Source organism: Castor canadensis, chromosome 6 (assembly GCF_047511655.1).
Source record: "Castor canadensis chromosome 6, mCasCan1.hap1v2, whole genome shotgun sequence".
In the NCBI taxonomy this organism is placed as follows: domain Eukaryota; kingdom Metazoa; phylum Chordata; class Mammalia; order Rodentia; family Castoridae; genus Castor; species Castor canadensis.
In genome coordinates this window covers 156,083,148-156,104,220 of record NC_133391.1, presented here as the reverse complement: position 1 = coordinate 156,104,220, position 21,073 = coordinate 156,083,148, and the positions used below count along the sequence as shown (strand labels likewise).

The 21,073-nt window shown below is 35.1% G+C and overlaps 1 protein-coding gene across 4 annotated transcripts in view; it reads right to left on the bottom strand.

The window, feature by feature from the left end:
* Positions 1-608: 608 nt before the first annotated feature.
* The window catches only part of LOC109680165 (cadherin-10), a 188,840-nt gene continuing 168,375 nt past the window's right edge, over positions 609-21,073 (bottom strand). For 3 of the 4 annotated variants that reach the window (XM_074077690.1, XM_020155112.2, XM_074077692.1), the window contains 4 exons: positions 19,920-20,041; positions 14,876-14,984; positions 11,759-12,010; positions 609-1,367 (listed from right to left, as the gene is read on the bottom strand). In XM_074077690.1, the coding sequence (XP_073933791.1) occupies positions 877-1,367; positions 11,759-12,010; positions 14,876-14,984; positions 19,920-20,041 (974 nt within the window). In that variant the 3' untranslated portion in view covers positions 609-876. The remainder of the gene's footprint in view (positions 1,368-11,758; positions 12,011-14,875; positions 14,985-19,919; positions 20,042-21,073) is intronic. The other variant, XM_074077691.1, reaches the window with a different exon arrangement.

Below are 21,073 nucleotides of genomic sequence, written 5' to 3'. Positions count from 1 at the left end.
ATTATTTTAGTGAATATGAACAAAATTAGATCCTGTGTTACTGGTATCTTTAGCACAGGACTGGGAATGTTTTAAATTTGACTGATAAATCTTAAGTACTTTGTAGAGGACTAATAATTTTAATATGAAGAGTTTTTCATCTATCACTGCAGAACTCTGGAAAAAAATTTCTCATACCTGTTGTATTAACTTGGTTAGTTTTCAATATTAAGTATAATTGCTTTAACTGTCTTCTTACCTGTACTTAATTCAATTTTGTACCAAGATATTTAGTTCATGTAGAAAGTGTTTCTTCCTAAGGAAAAAAAGAAGCTGGAAACAAAAGTAGTTGTAAAAACTGGTTTATTTTTTTTTAAAAAATAAATACAAAAATATAAATATAAAACATTAGCAGATAGAATTTGATGAAATGAAATTGCACAAACGTTTGTATACCAGGTTGCATATCACACCTACTAACACCACGTGTACATTTTTAGAAATTTAATGTGCAGAACAGGATATACCATAATTTTCTTTTTTTCCTTTGCCTTTTTAAAAACTTCATTTGCAAGAGCAGAACCTGTAGCTAACAGAGCGGCTTGTTTACTTAAGGGAGATCGATCCTGTTCATGTTTGTGAAATTATCTTTTATTTACTAAGATGGACAACACTGAATTTCCATAGCTTTGGCTCTTGGAAGTGATTAAATAAAATGTCATATATATTCCATGAGACATCCCACAGGAAAAGAATTAATGTAATTAATGAACAAATTAAGAAATAAATGGGAAGAATTGTGCTGAGTGGCAGGAAACTGCTCCTGGATATCAAATATTGAGAAGTGGAGACAGTGTCCATGGCGTTTATCTTGGGGAGCAGAGGCTGGAGACCAGGTCAGGTGTCTTTGTCACTGTCGCCCCCGCCGTACATCTCGGCGAGCTTGCTGAAGCGCGGGCCCCAGTCCCGCAGGTAGTCGTAGCTCTGGTCCCCGTCGGTGGTGCCCGAGTCCAGCGAACTCAGGGACTCGGCGATGGAGTCGCTGCCCTCGTAGGCGTAGGTGGCCAGGGAGTCGTAGGGCGGCGCCGTGGGGTCCAGGTCGTGCTCTTTGAGCCTGTCGTGGATGAAGTCCCGCACGTCCGTGTTGTCCGGGGCCGTGGGAGTCCTCCGCGGGATGAACAGCGCTTCTGGGACAATGTCGCGCCGCAGCTTCTGGTCCTCCATGGCCGCGGGGTTGCGCAGCGTGCCGATGTCAAAGGCCTGTGTGTCCTCCTCCCCGCCACCCTCGTCGTTGTAGCTCACGATGTTGTCCCTGATGTCCTCTTTGGATAAGATCAGAGGCTCTTTTTTCCTCTGCCTCTTTAGAGCTGCAAATAGCACTACTATAACTTCAAAAAAAAAAAAAAAAAGAAAAGAAAAAAAGACCGGAAGACATATTAGCAGTCTGTTCCAAACACTGTAAACAAGGAGGGGAAGTGCAATAAATTTAAGTTGTAGACATTGTAAGAACCTTTGTAAGTGCTACAATGTATCCTCACCCAGCACAACAATTTAAAAAAAAAGTTTCAGTTATTTAGCTTTTCCACCACATGTTAGCGTTTAAATTTAATTTTGCGCTGCATTGTGGGGGCAGGGGCCAAGGAAGGATTAAGCCAGAGTGGGTGGTGTTTTTCAAGCAGTGTTTCTGATATATTTATTTATTTGCATTCTGGAGCTTGAACTCAAGGCCTACACCTTAAGCCAGTCCACCTGCCCTTTTTTGTGATGAGGTTTTTGGAGATAAGATCTTGTGAACTGTTTGTCCAGACTGGTTTAGAACTGCAATCCTTCTGATCTCTGCCTCCTGAGTAGCTAGGATTACAGGCATGACTCACTGGTGCCCAGCTCTGGTTTATTTTTAAAGCAATGTGGAATGCTCCTCATGCACAGCAGCTTATATTTAACCAATTTTTTCCAAGAACTGTATAAAGCTACTTCCTAATTGTATAGAAAATATTGATCTTTTACAATAAATAGTGAAATAAGATATTACATGAAAATTAGAAAATTGAATTTGGCTTCAAAGAGAAGGGCTAAAATATGCCCACATTTTCACTTCATTATACACTATACAAAAGCAACGTTTTGCACAAGATATGTAGTATTGATTTCTGTTAAATAGCTTTGCTGATGGATTTCCATAGCTTTTTTATTGTTACTTTATTAAAAGAAGGCCTTTATTCTGGGGAAAAAAATGTACCAAGTTATTTAGATTAGATAGGGTTAGAAATTTATGTTTTCTTTGGAAATATACACCTTGTAAAATAACTTCCTGAAAATTTTCGGATCAGATGACAGCAAGGAGTAAATCCAAATTACAATACTGATTTAATTCCAAAGAACAGGTATAAACTATGGGTACATGCCTAATGAGCAAGTATAGAGGCACAGGTAGAACTACATTATTTCTCAAAAAAGACCTTTCTCCACTTCCATGAGAAAGAATAAATAGAATAGAGGGATCCAAAACGGCAGTTAAGGTAGAGAATCAGATCTTCTAAGCTCTGAGACTCCAGAAACCTCCTTGAGATGCTGGAGCCACACTTGGATAATTCTGATTGCTCCTAGCCAAAATAATAATCATCACATTAGTTGCAGATAAAACTCAAAGACTGACCCTTAAATCAGCCTTTAACTGCATGTAACAGATGTGAAAACCCCACCTGGCACAGCCAGAAGGTGTGTCTGGCCTCCAGCCCTGGGAAAAGCCCCAGCCACTTCTCTCTCTTTCTCTCTGTCTTTTTTTTTCTCTTTTCTTTCTTCTCCCAACAAGCAGAAAACAGATCATCAATCAGAATCAAAACGTGTGACATCCTGGCATCCTGAAACTCTAGCTCATGCAAAGCTTCCCTGCACCTCACCACACTGAAAATAACAGCGCCATTTCTCCGTGACAACTGGCAACAAAGATGCCTGTGTGAAACTGCAGAAGAAACAGGTGAGCATCACACACCATGTGCAGCTCTCTTACCCCCCCCCCCCCCGGGGGAAAAGAATCCAGTGCAGCCCCTGGGCAAACTGAACCACCCCCCCACCCCCAGCAAAACTGAAAGCCATAAACAGCAAACTGTAATCTAACACTGACTAGAGGTGGGGGGGTGGAAGGCTGAACCACCCCTGAGAATGGGGGTAGGGCAAAGAGTGGATCTTTGACTGCTGAACTGTCAGGGTTGTGGCAGGAAACCAAGATCTCAGCACCTAGCTCTCAGTGACTCACCATGAGGCACAAAGGCTGATCGGGCATGAGCTGACAAGCCAACCACCTAGAGGTGCTGCAGGCACTCACTCAGCAGAGATCAGGAGAGGCATAAAGACAGAGGGAGTAGAGTGTCAAACTAACCTCCCATAGCAGGGCAGGAGGGGATCCCAGAGCTGATCTCTGGAACAGAAGGCAGGATTCAGAACTAAATTGTCCCACCTTGCTGGGGTAGGAGATGACCAAAGGGAGCTGCAACTGAAGAACACCACCTGCTGAAAACAACAGCTTGGACCAACCTGCATGAGGTGGCAATCTTACCTCATCTCACAACTCCAACTAATCTTCTGGACAGAAGGCCCAAGTACCACTCACAAGCCAGTCACCTGGTGAGACCACATCAGAGCTTCCTCCTGAACACCAGTACAGGATTGCACACCTAAGTAGTAACTCCAGAACTTTTATTAATAGACTGAACTTTCTGTGGTTCCTGATCCTGGTGTTTTTTATTGTGTTCCTGTTGCTTCTTTCTTTTTCATTTTTTATTCCTGCATTATTAACTCCATCACCACTATTCTCTTATCCCTATTCTCACCCTCTTCATTCTCACTCCTTCTTCCATATTATAATCTATTGTTCTCCCACTCAACTATTCTGCCTCTTACCATTTACTCTTTCCCGTTTTTACCTCCCTTTCCCATCCTCCCAAACCTATCACCATACAACCCCTCCCTCCGACACACTCATCACCTTCTGACTAGCCTACTGTAAAAACTGCACACAACTCCAAACCCTTGCAATCTCTGACACAAGTACTCTCCACTACAACAACAGAAATACACCCAAACACACATAAAGGCCACAAAACTGAGCAGCCCCCATACCTCTTAACCCACCTACCCACCCCTTTCCCCATGCCCCCTTTTTTAGTGCCACCTTATCAATTCACCAAAATCTATAACAAGTCTAATAACCATTACTCCCCCCAACTCCAACTGTTAATAGCTCTTATCATGAAGGGGTTGTCTACAGAATACATTAACAACTGGTCTGGCATTGAACCTATGAACTTGTTAATGCTAAATTACACCCCCCAAACCAGATAAAGCACTTCAACCTAGCTAAAAACCAGGTCAGACACAACACAAAATTAAAACAGGGAAAGAAATCAGGCAATCAAGCCCACCAAGCACGCTACTAAAAATACAGCAGCACAGCACCAAATACAGTGATGGGAAGAAGAAGGGATGGAAACCACTTTCCTCAAAAACATAATTCAATACAGGATTCAATGGGAAATGAAGACAATGGATACCTAGTTCCTGACCTCAACGAAACAATGATAAATGTCACCAAAGGGCCCGGTGACACCCACATAAAAATGCACAAAGAAGAAATGTGGGAAGAAATCTCTGATAAAACTCAGAGAAAATATTAGACATGGTTAACTAGAATGTACAAGATGAGCTCAAAAAATTTCAAGACACCAAAAATAAAGAACATAAGATGATACAAAAAAAAAAGAGGACTTCAACAAACATTGAAATGAAACAAAGAACACTATAAAAAGAGAGACTTATGAATTAAAGAGGACAAAAAATATTATAAAAGAGGAGCTGAACAAAGATATGGTAAACCTCAGAACAAAGAATTAAACAGAAAACCTGGAAATAAAAAGTCCCTATACTCAAATAAAACACAGTGCAGGCAACTCCAGCAGACTAGAACAGGTGGAAGACAGAATCTCAGAGCTCAAAGATAAAACAGAAATTAAAGAAAAAACAAAAGAAATCTTAGTCAAATAACTCAAGAACTGTGAAAAGAATATGTAAGAACTCAACAACTCCATCAAAAGAACAAAGCTAAGAATCATGGGCACTGAAGAAGGAGAAAAGGTCCAAATCAAAGGGATTCATAATATATTCAATAAAATAATAACTGAAAATTTCCCAAATCTCACTAAAGTTTTGCCCATTCAGGTACAGGAAGCCTCTAGGACACCAAACAGACTTGACCAGAATAGAACCTCCCACAGCTTAATATCATTAAAACAACAAGCATAGAGAACAGAAAAAGAATATTGAAGGCTGTAAAAGAGAAAAAACAAATAACATATAAAGGTAAAGCCATCAAAATAACAGCAGATTTCTCAATGGAAACTTTAAAAGCAACAAGGCCATGAAGTGAGGTATTTCAGGCACTGAATAAAAATAATTTCAATCCTAGTATACTCTATCCAGCAAAACTATCATTCAAAATTGACAGACCAATAAAAATCTTCCATGATAAACAGAAAATAAAACAGTATATAGCCATCAAGCCACCATTACAGAAGATTCTCCAAGGAATTCTGCACACCGAAGATGAAAGCAAGCAAAACCACAAGAGGATGGAAAGGATCAAACTGCAGGAGAAGAAAAGAAAAGCAATCAGAGAGTAGCATTGATTCATCTGCACACAATCAAATCCTTAAACAACAAAAACAACTAAATGGCAGGAATCACCACATACCTATCAGTATTAACCCTGAATGTTAATGGACTCAACTTCCCCATCAAAAGACACCATTTGCCAAACTGGATTAAAAAGGAAGACATAACAATCTGTTATTTACAAGATACCCACCTCATTGATAGAAATAAACAATGGTTTAGGGTGAATTCCTGGAAGAAGATTTACCAAGCCACTATCCCCTGTAAACAGGCAGGAGTAGCAATACTTATATCAGAAAAAGTAGACTTCAAACATACATTGGTCAAATGAGATAAAGAAGGACACTTCATATTAATAAAAGGTGTAACATCAAAAAGAAATAACAATTATCAACCTATATGCACCCAATGTCAGTGCACCGAATTTCAGCAAACACACACTAAAGGACTTAAAAGCACATATAAACTCCAACACAGTGGTAGTGGGAGACTGTAATACCCCTCTGTCATGAATAAATAGGTCATCCAAACAAAAAACTGACCAAGAAATCTTCTTAATGAACATCAATGCAAAAATCCTCAATAAAATAATGGCAAACGAAAACCATCAACATATCAGAGAGATCTTTCACCGAGACCAAGTCGGCCTCATCTCAGGGATGCAGGGATGGATCAACATATGCAAATCAATGAATGTAATACAGCACATTAATAGAAGCAAAGACAAACACCACATGATCATCTCAATAAATCCAGAAAAGGCCTTGGATAAGATTCAACACCACTTCATGACAAAAGCTCTAAGAAAACTAGGAACAGAAGGACTGTATAAAGGCTATATATGGCAAACCTATATCCAACATCATACTTAATGGGGAAAAACTGAATCCATTCCCCCTAAAGTCAGACAAGGGTGATCACTCTCCACACTCCTATTCAACATAATCTTGGAATTCCTAGACAGAGCAATAAGGCAAGAAGAAGTAATAAGAGGAATACAAACTGGTAAAGAAACAGTCAAAATATCCTTATTTGCAGATGACATGATCCTATAACTCAAAGACCCAATAAACTATACTCAGAAACTCCTAGACACCATAAACAACTTCAGCAATGTAGTAGGATACAAAATCAACTTACAAAATCAGTGGCCTTTCTATACACCAACAATGACCAAATTGTGAAAGAATATAAGAAAATAATTTCATTTACAATAGCCTCAAAAAAAAAATCAAATACCTAGAAGTAAACTCAACAAAGGACATAAATGACCTCTACAAGGAGAACTACAAACCATTGAAGAAAGAGATCAAGGAAGACTACAGAAGATGGAAAGATCTCCCATGCTCATAGATTTGCAGAATCAACATAGTAAAAATGGCTATACTACTAAAAGCAATCTACATGTTCAATGCAATTCCCTTCAAAATTCCTATGGGATTCATCACAGAGATTGAAAAATCTACTCTAAAGTTTATTTGCAAACACAAAGACCAGGAATATCCAAGGCAATACTCAGCAAAAAGAGTAATGCTGGTGATATCACAATACCCGACTTCAAATTATCTACACAGCCATAGCAATAATGACAGCATGGTACTGGCACAAAAACAGATATGAAGACCAGTGTAACAGAGTAGAGAACCCGGATAGGAATTCGCACAGCTAGGCTCACCTTATTTTTGACAAAGTCACCAAAAACATGTCATGGAGAAAAGACTGCATCTTCCACAAATGTTGATGGGAATAGTGGCTATCTGGCTGTAGAAAACTGAAACTAGATCCATGCCTCTCACCCTGTACTAGTACCAACTCAAAGTGGATTAAGGACCTTAATGTCAGACTCAAAACCTTCCAGTTAGTACACTAAAGAGCAGGGAGGTAACCTGCAAACAATATGTACAGGCAAGGACTTCCTTAGTAGAACTCCAGCAGCCCAGCAACTAAGAGAAAGGATTGACAAATGGAACTACATGAAATTAAAAAGCTTCTGCACAAGAAAAGAAATTGTTTCTAAATCAAAGAGACCACCCACAGAGTGGTAGAAACTATTTTCCAGCTGTGCATCAGGCAAAGGACAGATAACCAGAATGTACAGGGAGCTCAAAAAACTAAACTCCCCAAAAATCAATGAATGAACCAATGAAGAAGTGGGCAACTGAATTAAACAAATTTTTTTTTAAGGAAGAAATCCAAATGGCCAAAAAGCACATGAAAAAATGCTTACCACCCCTGGCCAGAAAGGAAATGCAAATCAAAATCACACTAAGATTCCACCTTCTCCCTGTTAGAATGGCTGTCATCAAGACCACCACCACCAACAAATGCTGGTGAGGATGTGGGAGAAAGGAACCCTCATACACTGCTGGTGGGAATGTAAGCTAGTACAACCACTTTGGAAAACAATATGGAAGCTTCTTAAAAACTTAACATAGATCTGTCATGTGATCCAGCAATTCCACTCTTAGGGAAATACCCGAAGAAATAAGATTCAAGTTATTACAAAGGCACCTGCACACCTATTTACAATAGCCAAGCTATGGTAACAACCAAGATGCCCAATAACTGACGGATGGATCACAAAAATGTGGAATTCACATAATGGAATTTTACTCAGCCACAAAGAAGAATGAAATTTTGTCATTCACAAGTACATGGATGGAAGTACAGAACATCATCTTAACTGAAGTTAGCCAGGCTCAGAAGGCCAAAATCACATGTCCTCCCTCATATGTGGATTGTAGACCCAAAACAAATACAGTCATATTATTGGACTTGGGTCACACACTAAGAGGAGAATGCATACAGGAGGAATAGAGAAAGGAAAGGAAACCTAAAACTTGAAAGTGGTTGATGTGCTCACTGTAGAGGAGCTAATAAAGTAATCTTGGAGAGACCTCTATGGGAAGGTGACTGGGAAGTAGTGAAAAGGTCTGGTAGAAATATGCCAACCTGGGTTTGCAATTCACAAGTGCATGGAAGCAGCACTAGGATTCTCTCTGTATAGTTGTCTTTATTTCAAACTAGCAAAAATGATATGTCTTTCTTATTATCTCTTATGTTTTCTCTTCAACATAATTGGAGAAGAAGAAAGCAGAACAGGTTACGCCTGGAAATGGGGGTGAGGGGGGTGGGGTAGTGTGTGGGAAAGAGGAGGTGGCACAAAGAATGTATACACATCTAAGTAAATGTACAAATGACAAAATAAAAGAAAAGAAAAAAAAGAAGTACATATGAAAAAAATTAATATAATAGTAAACACAATTTATAATAACAGTAATACCCTAAACTGTAAGAGCAAGAGCAAGTTAATATGGAGCTTCTGTGATTGCATTAGAATTTCTCACCTTTACTATCTCCAAACATATCTGTCTCAATCATTCAAGATGACTTGGGGAAACAGGTATGGTTTCAATTAGAAGGGAAAGGAAGGAAGAAAATCTTACTTTCTTAAATATTTTATTTAGAAAAAATGTTTAAGGGACATGGGAAATTATTATAGTATTACACCAAGGTATACTGAGCTGTATTTTCTTTTTTATTAACTTTGAATGCTCATATTACTTGTCTTCAAATTTGTGTAATGGGACTAAGCAGGAGCTTTTCTAACGCTACAAAAAAGGAACATTTTAATCTGCTGATAAGTGTTCTTGGCCCTAAAGTGATTATAAAAATAAACAGGGCACGACAAAACAGAAAACTGTTCATTCAAGTTTTAAGAAAATCTTATTGCATTTTGCCTAAATTTGCTCAATGATGTGTGATGTAAAGGTGTTAAATCTCAGATTGTTTATTATCAGAAAGGGTCTTACTCAGTAAAAAGTGACTCTAATAATGAAGATAATGAAAACGAACTGAGATTGGATCCAAGTCTCAGTTCATTTCCCTGCTCCTTGGAATGTCAGAGACAATGTTTTTCAGTTAGAGTTAGAGGGATGCCCACAACAATACTTTTAAGCTAATGCATCTGGAGAATAAATATCTGTTTTTTAATTCGGAAGCAGTTAAGAAGCAATATACCCTAGGTTATAAAATCAATTATCATTATTTGGGGGCAAGTAAATCAGGTAAATGTCTATTTTAGCATTATTTCAATGAAAATGTGAGATCATGAGGCCTCCGGCCAGCCATGATGGAAAAAAAGATGGAAGTAATCCATAGATCCCGTTGGAAAACTGTATACAGTGGCTAACAGCAAGGTGCTTTGGCTCAACCTCAGTTCAAATTGTGTGGGCTTGGAAATTTTGCAGATATTTCTAATTTTCAGTTTCACAGTAATGAAGTGACGACAACTCTCTCTAATGCAAACATTGTTTTGTCAAAATGGGAAAAATCTGTTTGGGGTAAATAGTTGTTAATTGCTAATTATAGTGTTCTACAAACTGCAAACATTTTATAAAAGCTTGCTACTATTAATATTTCCTACACTATATTTTTATTTTTTATACATATTTCAGCAGAAGGACTTCATCTATATAATTCAAAATATAAACTCCCAAAGGTAATATATAATTTGAATTTGTACTTGACTTAAATGCTGTAAAGTATGTTTATTACCTTCCCTTAATGGGTTTATTTTAGTCATAACAAGTAGAATTATTTTTTATTTTGTTTTGTTTTTTTTCTTGAGATGTGGAGTCACACTTGAGATCATCCATGCTTAGCCTCCCAAGTTTCAAGAATTACAGGCCTGAGCCACTATGCATGGCAGCAAATTATAAAAGTGGACCTTTGGACTGGAGAAGTGGTTCAAGTGGTAGAGCACCTGCTTTGCAAGTGCAAAGCCCTGAGTTCAAACCCCAGTGCCACTATAAATAAATAAATGAATAATAAAAATAACTTTTTACCACTTCTCACATATTCTATTAAATAAAATTAAGTTTATTCTTTGTTACACATGGAAAAGTCGCATTCTGCCTCATTCTTCATAGTAACAGAATATATACTGTATATTTTTAAATTTCATCTAATCACTTCCAGAACAACACAAAATTCTAACCTAGTATTGATCACTTAATCCATTTAATGGTTTGTCTTGTATGAGTAATTTAGCATGCATATATTTAAACAGAACTAGAGTGTGTGTAAGCCATGATGAAATTAGAAAACTTTGATCTTCTATAGAGGTGTAGCCATTTTTATTATTTCAGTTACTAAATTTATATAAAAAATTTCTGTCTTTATAACCACAAAATATTGCAAAATTTATTCTTATAAGGATTATTTTAAAATTTGGAAAGAAGCATAAATTATTTTATTTAACTTCATTCTGTAACTATGAAGAACTGATGATAACTGAGTACAGCCTCGTTGTTGGAAAGTCCTGCTACACTAGGCCAAGTTTTTAAATTGCCTCTTTAGAAAAATTATCAATTTATACCTTGTTTGTTTAATCTTACTGAAGTCTGCCAATGTCTAACTTTCGTTGTTGAGTCCTTAACATAACTGCCAACTCCTCCAGCTGCAACTCTACTCCTGAAAAAATTTTGGCAGACGATCCAAAAAGAAATGTATCTTAGAATCTGCACTACACCACTTGGGACAGCAACAATGGGCTAGCTATAAAATAACTGGAGTACTGCCATTGACATTTCTTCCTTCATTTGTTCACTGGACATGGGCTTCAGAGAATCCCTTACAACTTTCAGCATAGCTAGCAAGAATTGCAACTCTCACCTTTGCAAGCTCTTGCAAAAACCATTCTGTCACCCTTCTCCCTTTCAGTGCTTATCTCTTACCTCCAATGTTACAATCCTCATCCTTCTTGCTTTTACCTTTATTTAATACATGGAAGTGAAAGATACATAGCTTTTTTTTTTTTTTGCATTTTGATTTTTATTTGAATGAGTTCTAGTTCCATAGGTAAAGAAGCCCCTACAACTATTACAGATTATAAAAGTGGACTATACTATTACAAAAATTCCTATATATATATTCATATATATATATATCTCATTATACAGTCTGATCAGATAAGTATTTTAATATAAGTGATATTCCATTGTTAAATTACATCCGCTTTAAAACTTTGACATTAATTTCAGGGAGGTATTTTAATAGCAATCTTTCCTATTTAATAACAGATCATTCTGTTTCCTTTATGGTTTCTTACCCAGGAGAATAATGATGCAGAGGAGAATAGCAATCAAGGCTCCGGTGCTGAGGCCGGCAGGGAGGAGCAGGGCCTCGGCGCTGCAGGACTGCATGTTGCCTTGACTGTCACAGGCGCACACTCGGATGGTCAGTGTGCCCGTGCTGCTCTGGATTGGGTAGTCATTGTCTGATATCACCACAGGCAAGAGATAGGTACTTATTTCATGTCTATTGAAGCCATTTTTTCTGGTTAAAATTCTGGCAGTGTTATCTAAAGTAAAATTTTAAAATTACAAATAGTTTAGAACAGTTAATCTGTCTCATGTGAGTATCCATATTTTGACATATAAATAAACATTGGTTTATGTAAAATCTAAAATTGTTATAAGTTTTCCTATCCAGTATGAACACTGTAATTAAAATCACATAAGATACATTAGATAATTCAAAGACTATCATACTATAGATTGCTTGTTTATTAGATTTTTCAAATAATTACCCAATAAGTTTTCCAAATTGGTGAATTTGTTCAAATGAACCATTTGCAAAGTCTACATAGATGAGAAGAATGTTGGAAAAACATGTATGCAAAGGGAAAAATCATACTTTTATTTACTCATGTGTGAGTGTGTGCCTGTGCACACCACGAAATAACTTAATCCAATATCCAGGAAGAAAACATGATCGAGTACAGAGTACACTGGAAGCATTGTTAGATGTTTAAATTAATAAAGCATCAAGAATTCCAGTACATAACTAACAATGAACATGTTTAATGTTTCCAATCATTGATTTATGCCAATGAGAAGAATGTACAGCTCAAATTATACTTGTAGCAAAAGAATTGATGGAAGACTTGGGCTGACTTTGTAAAATGCCTAGTAAAGTTCCAGAAACAAGAATGGACTTATGATGGCTACCACCCAACTTCCTACTAAACTCCTACTGACTTTTTCCTTAACCCAACAACTAACCCAGTATTCTTAAATGGGAGTCATGATGCAAATAAACAAGCAGAGAAATTTCTTCTAGCCCAAGTAACCAATATTAAAAAACAAAATACTGACATGACAGTTTCTATTTTGTTTACCTAATTAAATTATTCTTGTTTTTCTAAGTCCAAAGGTTTGTTTAAAATGTCAAAACAGGACAGAAAAAAAAAGTTACAATCTTTTGCTGGTATAGTAGTTAAATAAAAAAATCAGTTAAATTATAAGTGAAAAGCTAATTACATTATTTTACATCATGAGCTAGAGGAACATGAGTAAAATTTAAAACTTTTTTTTCAAGAAGTATACTTTTAAGATATTATCATGCATGTGGGTATTTTTAGAATCTTACTTTTTTTAACATTTTACAAATTTCAAAATCTTAATTTTGTAATAGTTTTGATAAATTGAGGAGCCAAATGAAGTTTTACTCTAAAGTAACCACTATATTTCAAATTATTTGATTAAGCATTTAGATTAGGTCATCATACCATCTTTGAACTATCATAGATTCAATAAATTGATTTTAAAAAGGAACAATATCATAGACTTCAAGATATTTTAAGATGAGCATGTAGATAAAAAAGGAAATTTTCTCAAGCGTTAACATTACATTTATGTCTATGTCATTATAATTCCTTTAAAACTTCATGCAATAACAGAAAGTATTTTATATCTTTAATTGTATGCTATCTTGAGATATTCAGGTTTATATAAATATGGGTTTATTCCTGGTTTGAGCAATTTGTGTAGAATCAAGCATTCTTCCTACTATAACAAAATAGTAATATTTGTCAAAAATGAATTAAGGTTTGTCTTGAGTGGTTTCCTCTAGTAACTTTGAAATGCTGCACAGAGACAACAGTATTTCAGGTCTACATCACTTTTTCATATCAAGTGTTCAGTTTCACAGGAACAGAAAGTAAATTAAAATGCAGCTAGAAACAGGTATTGTCAATTCTGTACTCTTGGTTCAATATTACAAACTCTGTACTAACAGACAGCTTCTATCTAAATTTTATGTTTAAGTTGCCAGGTTCAGCAAACCAAAATGTTAGAGGTCATTTATCTCAAATTCAGATTTAATTAGGCATTCTTTATGTTGACTACCATGTTTATGTTAATTTTCCCAACACCAATAAGTTTAGTTATCTACTTTCTATGGAAAACCTGGATATTTCAGAAGTTCAGGTTTAGTAAAAAAAGATATCATCAATGGGTACCTATTTTTGATTGATTTAAGCAAAATTTCTACTAGATAAAAATCTCTAAATAATAGTTGCCAGTGTAAATGATGCCCTGTCTTACACTAATTATTGTCTGGCACTTTGAAACTTACCTAAAGGTGACATAGTAGCCTGGCTCTGCCAACAAGTCATACATTGTGAAGAAAGTATTGCATATAAGCCAACGTGGTTACTAGGTTTATTTAAAAGCACATGCATCTCCAGTCATTCTAAAACAAACAAACCTTTTAACAAGCATAAGCTTAGTTTAATGTAAAATGTTTAACTATAGAAGAGTTCTAATAACATACTTTTGATTACACTAGAATGATTCCAATGATGCATATTTCTCAAAGAACACCAATATTTCATATATTTTCCTTTAAAATATGTTCCTGCCTTTATGAGGACATAAAAAACAATTTCATTGACATAAAATTTATATATTATGAGGGACCAAAACATACCTTGCTTTTGCAAAAATGGCTTTGCACTGAATTATCTCAGTGACTAGCGTGCTTCTTTCTCGTTCTCTTTGCTGTTCTTTTATTGTCTACTTGGTTTAGTGAATCTGCTGCCATTAAATCCCACTGAGGTTTGCATAAGAGTTTCACTTAATTATTCATTTATTAACGTGTTTTACATTTTTGTTATATAAACTGAAATTGTTTCTAATTATTTCAAAATCCAATCTTTTCCTAAGCACCCATTGAGTCTTCTAATACATTTTATTATTTCAAATTCAAGACAGCAAGCATTGTACAAGATATTAAACAACATGTTAATAAACATCTGTTGGGAACAAAATTTTGTTCCTCAGATCAATAAATTGATATATTGCATATATTGCAATGGTTAATTTGGGGGAAACTTCCTGTTAAATGTCATTTTGAACTACAATAAATAAGTTCTAAAAATTACCTTCATTATCCTGTACTGTGAAGTTCGGATTGACAGCAGCTAAGCTGAAGAAAAATTTCTGCCCTCCTAAAGGGTCATCTTTGTCTATTGCACTTATCGTCTGGATCAGCTGCAGGAAAGAGAACATTACACAATCACTAGACATCCAACAGTATAATAACATACACAATAGGTACTTTTCTGACACTTTATTTTTTTTTAGAATTTTTTAAAAAAGACAATTGATTTTGTTCCTTGTGCATGTATCTTTCAGTTAATTCATCTTATTAACGAATACTTTTGATTCTTTCTCCTCTCTCTCTGCTGAATGTCGTCTTTTTATCCAAAATGATAAATGATAATATTACATCCACTGAGGACTTTATAAACTTAAATATAACATTTGATGTAAGTAGGTTATTTCATATAAATTTAAACACTGATATGGAAAAGTTAATCTAATGTGGGAAAACTTTAGGAAATTATTGTGAATATAGCTTTGCCCCTCTCCAAAAGTAAAGTGAAAAGTATTAAGATAATTTATAAATAATATTATTATATATTACTTTAAAAAGATACTTTAAGTATTATCTACTTTATTTGCACTTTTAATACAATTTTATGTATTTTGAAGTCCAACATATGCATCAAATGAGGGAATGGTTATTTTATAAGTTTCAATTCTCGTTTTTAGGTAATAGATAACATAAGAAGCTATCTGGTAACAATGTAGACAATTTAATATTTTATTCATAATCACATCACTGGACATTTTATATGATAGGTATTATACAAATATGTATTATCTATGCAATAATATATATGTATTTGGGATATATATTATTTATTCTTTAGCTTATCTAAAAATAAAAATAAGTTTTTCTTTTTAAAAATGTGCTAATTTTTACATGGGTTTCATTCAGTTGACACATGCTGACTGCTGCCTGTATAATATTCAGACTTGCTTAGCTCATTAAGAATTAACTCAGCTCATCACCGTATGCATATTAGGTGGAAACATTTCTTGCTGAGGTATTGTTGGTCTAACGAGGAGCTTCAAGATTAGACATTATGTAAAATCATTAGAAAAAATGGAGTAATAATTGTAACCACTGTGTATAAAATTACTTTTCTTTCAAAGTGTGTTTTAACAATAAAAATGATAAATTTGAGATGTTAGCCAGTTTATTAAATTTCTAATCATTTATTTTAGTTATACAAGAAATTTAAACCATACAAGATACTTGTTTATTGCCTAGAAATAAGCAAGAAAAAAAATCTAAAACTTCAAGGTATTTTAAGTTTTATGAATATACTTGACTCAATTTTAATTATAGTAAGATTAAATAAAATCAAGAAATACAGAAGGACGTATTAACCTATGACTGAATTAAAGAAAAATAATAGAAAAAATTTAAAATGTCAACTAAACTATTGCCAAACATTTCTCTTATTCTTTGGCAGGACTGCCGTTTGAACTCAGGACTGTGTTTGCTAGACGGAATGTCTACAACTTGAACCACGTCCACAGCCCTTTTGGCTTTTGGTTATTTTGTTTTGAGATAGCGTCTCACATTTATGCTGGGGCAGGCCTAGCCCAGTCCCCCTATTTATACTCTACAGGAGAAAACCCCCATGCCCAGATTTAATCGGTTGAGATGGTTTCTCACAGACTTTTTGTCAAGGTGGCTAAGAACCTAGACCCTCCCAATCTCCAACACTTTGTAGCTAGGATTATAGCCCTGAGTCACCACACCCAGCTATTTCGAAGTATTTCTTGAATGACTCTCCACTCAAGCATCCGCTACAGCATTTTTTAAATTACATTGTGATTTATAAGAGTATATTGAAGAGAAAAAAGATGCCATAAGTGAAATAATATCAAGAAAGCATAGTATAAATTTTTATATTTAAACTAAAAATTTTTATGTAAAGATTAGTATGTTAATACAGGTCCAGGTATAAAAGTGGTAGAAATATAAAAATAGAGGTAATGGTCTTTTAAAACAAAAGTTTCAAGGTCCAAAATGCCAGTTGCTACTGTGACTTCAATCACTCCATTTTTATAAGCCAAAATAATATATTTCTTAGGACAAATGTCCATATCTTTACATACATGTATAAGAAACTAAAACTTTTACATAAAATTCTCAATAAAATGTATTTTTCTTTGCATTCAAAGATTGTTGCACCTTTGAGTTAAAGATCAGCAGTTAATTCATATTTTTCTTTTTTTCTGGCAGTACTGGGGTTTGAACTCAGGGCTTCAAAATTGCTAGACAGGAGCTCTACCCCATGAGCTACTCCACTAGTCTTTTTCTGTGTTGGATATTTTTGAGTTAGGGTCTTGCTTTTTGCCTGAGCTGGCTTCAAACTGCCTTCCTCCTGATCTGTGCCTCCTGAGTAGCTAGGATTATAGGTATGAGCCATTGGTACCAAACATTGATAAACTTTTGCAAATGAAGGTATGCACTTTACAAGAAGAGATTCATTTTTCTTTGACACCTAATTCATTTTTAATGTCTAACTCCTTATTCTCTAAAATATACTTCTAGTTTTCCTTCTATTTTCAGTGATACATTTAAAATCACAGTACTCTTGTTTTGATAAATGTTCCATAAGTAGTTGCAAAGGAAACAAAATTGGGCAACCACCCAACTCTCTGCATAAGTGCTCATTATTTTATTTCTACTGAGAAAAATTCATTTTAATGCACTTAAAAAATTGCTACAACTAAAAGGCCAGGTGTGGTGCTCACACCTGTATCCCAGCTACTCAGGAGGCAGAGATGAGGAGGATGTATGTTTGTAGCCAGACCAGGCAAACAGCTAGCAAGAACCCATCTCATTCACTAGGCTGGATGGTGGCACATTCCTGTGGTCTCTTGACAAAACCTTAGTAGCCATTTGGTTTCATGCATGTCATTCATTGATATTTGCTTTGATAATCTGCATTTCTACAAAAAGGGAAGTATCAACAGTATCCGTCATTAGGAGATCTTTGAAAAATGTTCCTAGAGATTAAAAATGCTATTTCCTTTCCCTGTATATGAAAAATTATTAAAATATATTTTATTGACTGAAAGAGTGAATACAGGTGAGAGAAATGGAAAGAAAGAAAAAGAGCCAGGTCTCTCTTCTCTTTTCCAAGGTCTCCTGTCTCTGTGAGATGAAGAAGGTGAGGAGTTAAGTCATCCAAAGTAGGCACAAGAGAGGACAATTAATGACTTGGGTGGCAAGCTGCATCCTTCCTAAGGGAAGAAAGTCTTCCATTCTTAAACCGACTATCAATTTGTCTACACAACAAACAAGTGGAAATATTCCCCATGTTGTTCTAAGTGCTACTTAAAGAGCACTTAATTTAAAAAAAAAAAAAAAGAACAACTTAATTTGCAGGAGTATTGGGTGGACTGAGACACTCTATAAATAACTAAAACAGACTTCCTAGGAGAACACAAAACCAAGCTAGCAAGTGACTGTAATAAAGGACTCAGTGAAGAAGCTTATCAAATACCACTTTGATTTTGCCTGTTTGGATGTCATAGCATAAAAGTTCACCATGTCACATAACAATCATGTTTATGCAAATGAATTTTTTAGCCAATGAGACCAAAAGGACTTTGAAATGCTCTGATTAAAAACAGCAAAGCACAAACAGCTAATTGGAAGACTTCTTAATCATGTCTTTCCTATCAAGGTGGTCAAGATAGGCTAACTGCTTTTCTGTTTTTCTTTTTACTAAATTCATTGTTTTTCTTCAATATTCCAATAGATTTAAATGTCCTGAAAGTCTGGAGAGATTATTGAGCCAGTTATAGTTAAAAAGAGAAGAGGCATGGGAAATAAACAAACACAATTCTTTATCTTGTATATTTTGAATGCATCTGTAGATCAGTACTTGTGACTTAAATGGTTTGAAAAGATATCTCTTGAAAATCCAATAGAACAATCATAGAGGGAGCAACACAAGCAGTAGTGGCAAAGTAGATAATTTATCTCTTAGAGAAAAGAATTTAACTTATATCATGCTGAGCCTACCAGGAAAAGGACTATTTTGAATTATATTTTTAGGGTAGACGGTTTCATTAAGAAGAAAGTTGGAAGCAGTGAAGTCATTTAAATAATCTGAATTAAACATTTCCATAACATTTTCCACTAAAAAAAAAATCCAGTTGTGACAATTTTACCATTTCAAACAATGAACCGGCTATTGAAATCCTGTTAGAATCTTTAAAAGGAAGAATTGAGTTATTCCACAATATAATTTGCATAGAAATATAACAGTAACATTGATGTTCATAAAAGTATCAAATGATGTCAAAATACAATGCAGTTTCTTGATGGCTTCCCTTCTTTAATAGAACACATTGGATTCACAATTATTATTTATAACATGCAGCTTCCTCTGTGAAGATAGCACTCAAGCCAGCTAAGAGCATTTCCTTCAGCCATGTATGCTGCAGCTCTTTAAACAACAAATGAGTCCACTGAGGAAAAGATTTAAATAATTATAAACAAAGCTGGTGCAGGCAGAATGCTTTAAAGAGCTAAAACTGAGTCATTAAGCTTCTTTATCTGTTGCTCTCATGATGAAAAGCAATGTATAAGACCATGCAGAGCACACAGTGCAGTCCCATTTCAACACACATTTGCATATATTCACAAGTTGAGTGTGTCAGTGCTCCCCAGCATTTGCCTCTGGTTTTTCCCCAGCTCTTAGGTCCCATTTCACTAGCAGTTATCAATATTTATCTAATGGCACAGCAGGGGCATTTGGTATTTGTTCTTGTTTTTAAACATTTTAAAAGTTAAGAGTTATTTCTCATACCACAACTTTTGTGGCAGGAATGATCTTTGCATTAGAAAGTTACAAAGGAAATAAGAAAACTGGAAAATTGCTATTTATAATAGCTTCAATTTAAAAAATATCTGGTCCTTTTAAAAAATATTGTTAGGGGCATATGTTGGGATTATCCCTGTTTATTCATTCCTCTCAAGATTGTGAAAAGAAAATACTTAACACACAGCTAAAATTGTCCCATGTTATCAAGTCTATAGTTGTTTACCTGTCCTGGTCTGGCATTTTCACATACAAAGGTGTCGTAGAACACAGCAAATTGTGGGGCGTTGTCATTAACATCCAAAATTCTCACAAAAACAGCCACACGAGTTGTCTCTTTGGGATTATCTAAAAAGTGGGAAGGAAATTTTTGTTAAGGAAGACATATTTCTGTACCAGATTTAATTTATATAGGCATCTTGTGGTATATTAACTGCTTCACATACAAATACATATATTGCTTTCATTCTCCTAACATAATGAGCAAATGCAATAAAGAAAATTACTGCAGAGTCTAATTAAGTAAACACAAAGTCAGTTATTATTGGGCACAAGAGTACTAGTATTATTTTGGAAAATCTTTTAAAAAATTTAACCCAATGTAATTGAGTTCATATTATATTGTGTCCCTACTCTCCAAATATATAAGATGGGAACAAATCACATTAAATCCCTGACATATATCACCATATTATTTTTTGAAACTATCTTTAGAGGAAACAGTTTAAAATAAATTAGGAATTTATCAAAGGTCGCTAGCTCATAAGTGGTAATAGTTGTACACTTCTTTGATTGTTTTCATCACTAAATTATATTTTAACAGCTATTTTCAAATCTCCTTTTGGAAACTGTACTAGCAAATTTAAAAACTGACTGGAAAATATACAATGAATTATAGATTCAAGTATTTTTTTAATATATTTATTACTGGTACCATTTCAACAGTCCAGGTTTGGTTTTGCATAATAATTTGTTTCCAGGTTAGCTCAAACAAATTTTGTTGTGTTTTCTTTTTGCTAAAATCATGTGCATCACAGTTTTCACATAAACATGCACTTTATAAATTGTTTTGATTTATGAATGAAAATTAAAAATACAGATGCCTTTTTATTTAAATTAGCACTGGGCAACACCTTGCATTTGTCATAATTGCACCATCTCTATTATTGGTTCTCCAAACAGTTGCACTGATATTGGAGAGCGTTTTGACACCTTAAGTTCAAGATAAGTTAGTTCCGACTTCAGAATATTAATAACTTCACTCTGGATATACTTCAGTGATGAGACCTCTGCCAAAGTCAAGCTGAAGAGTCACATGAAAGAAGACAGGAATGCAGAGGGGTATTATAGATAACAATGATGTACTGCGCATTCCAAAAA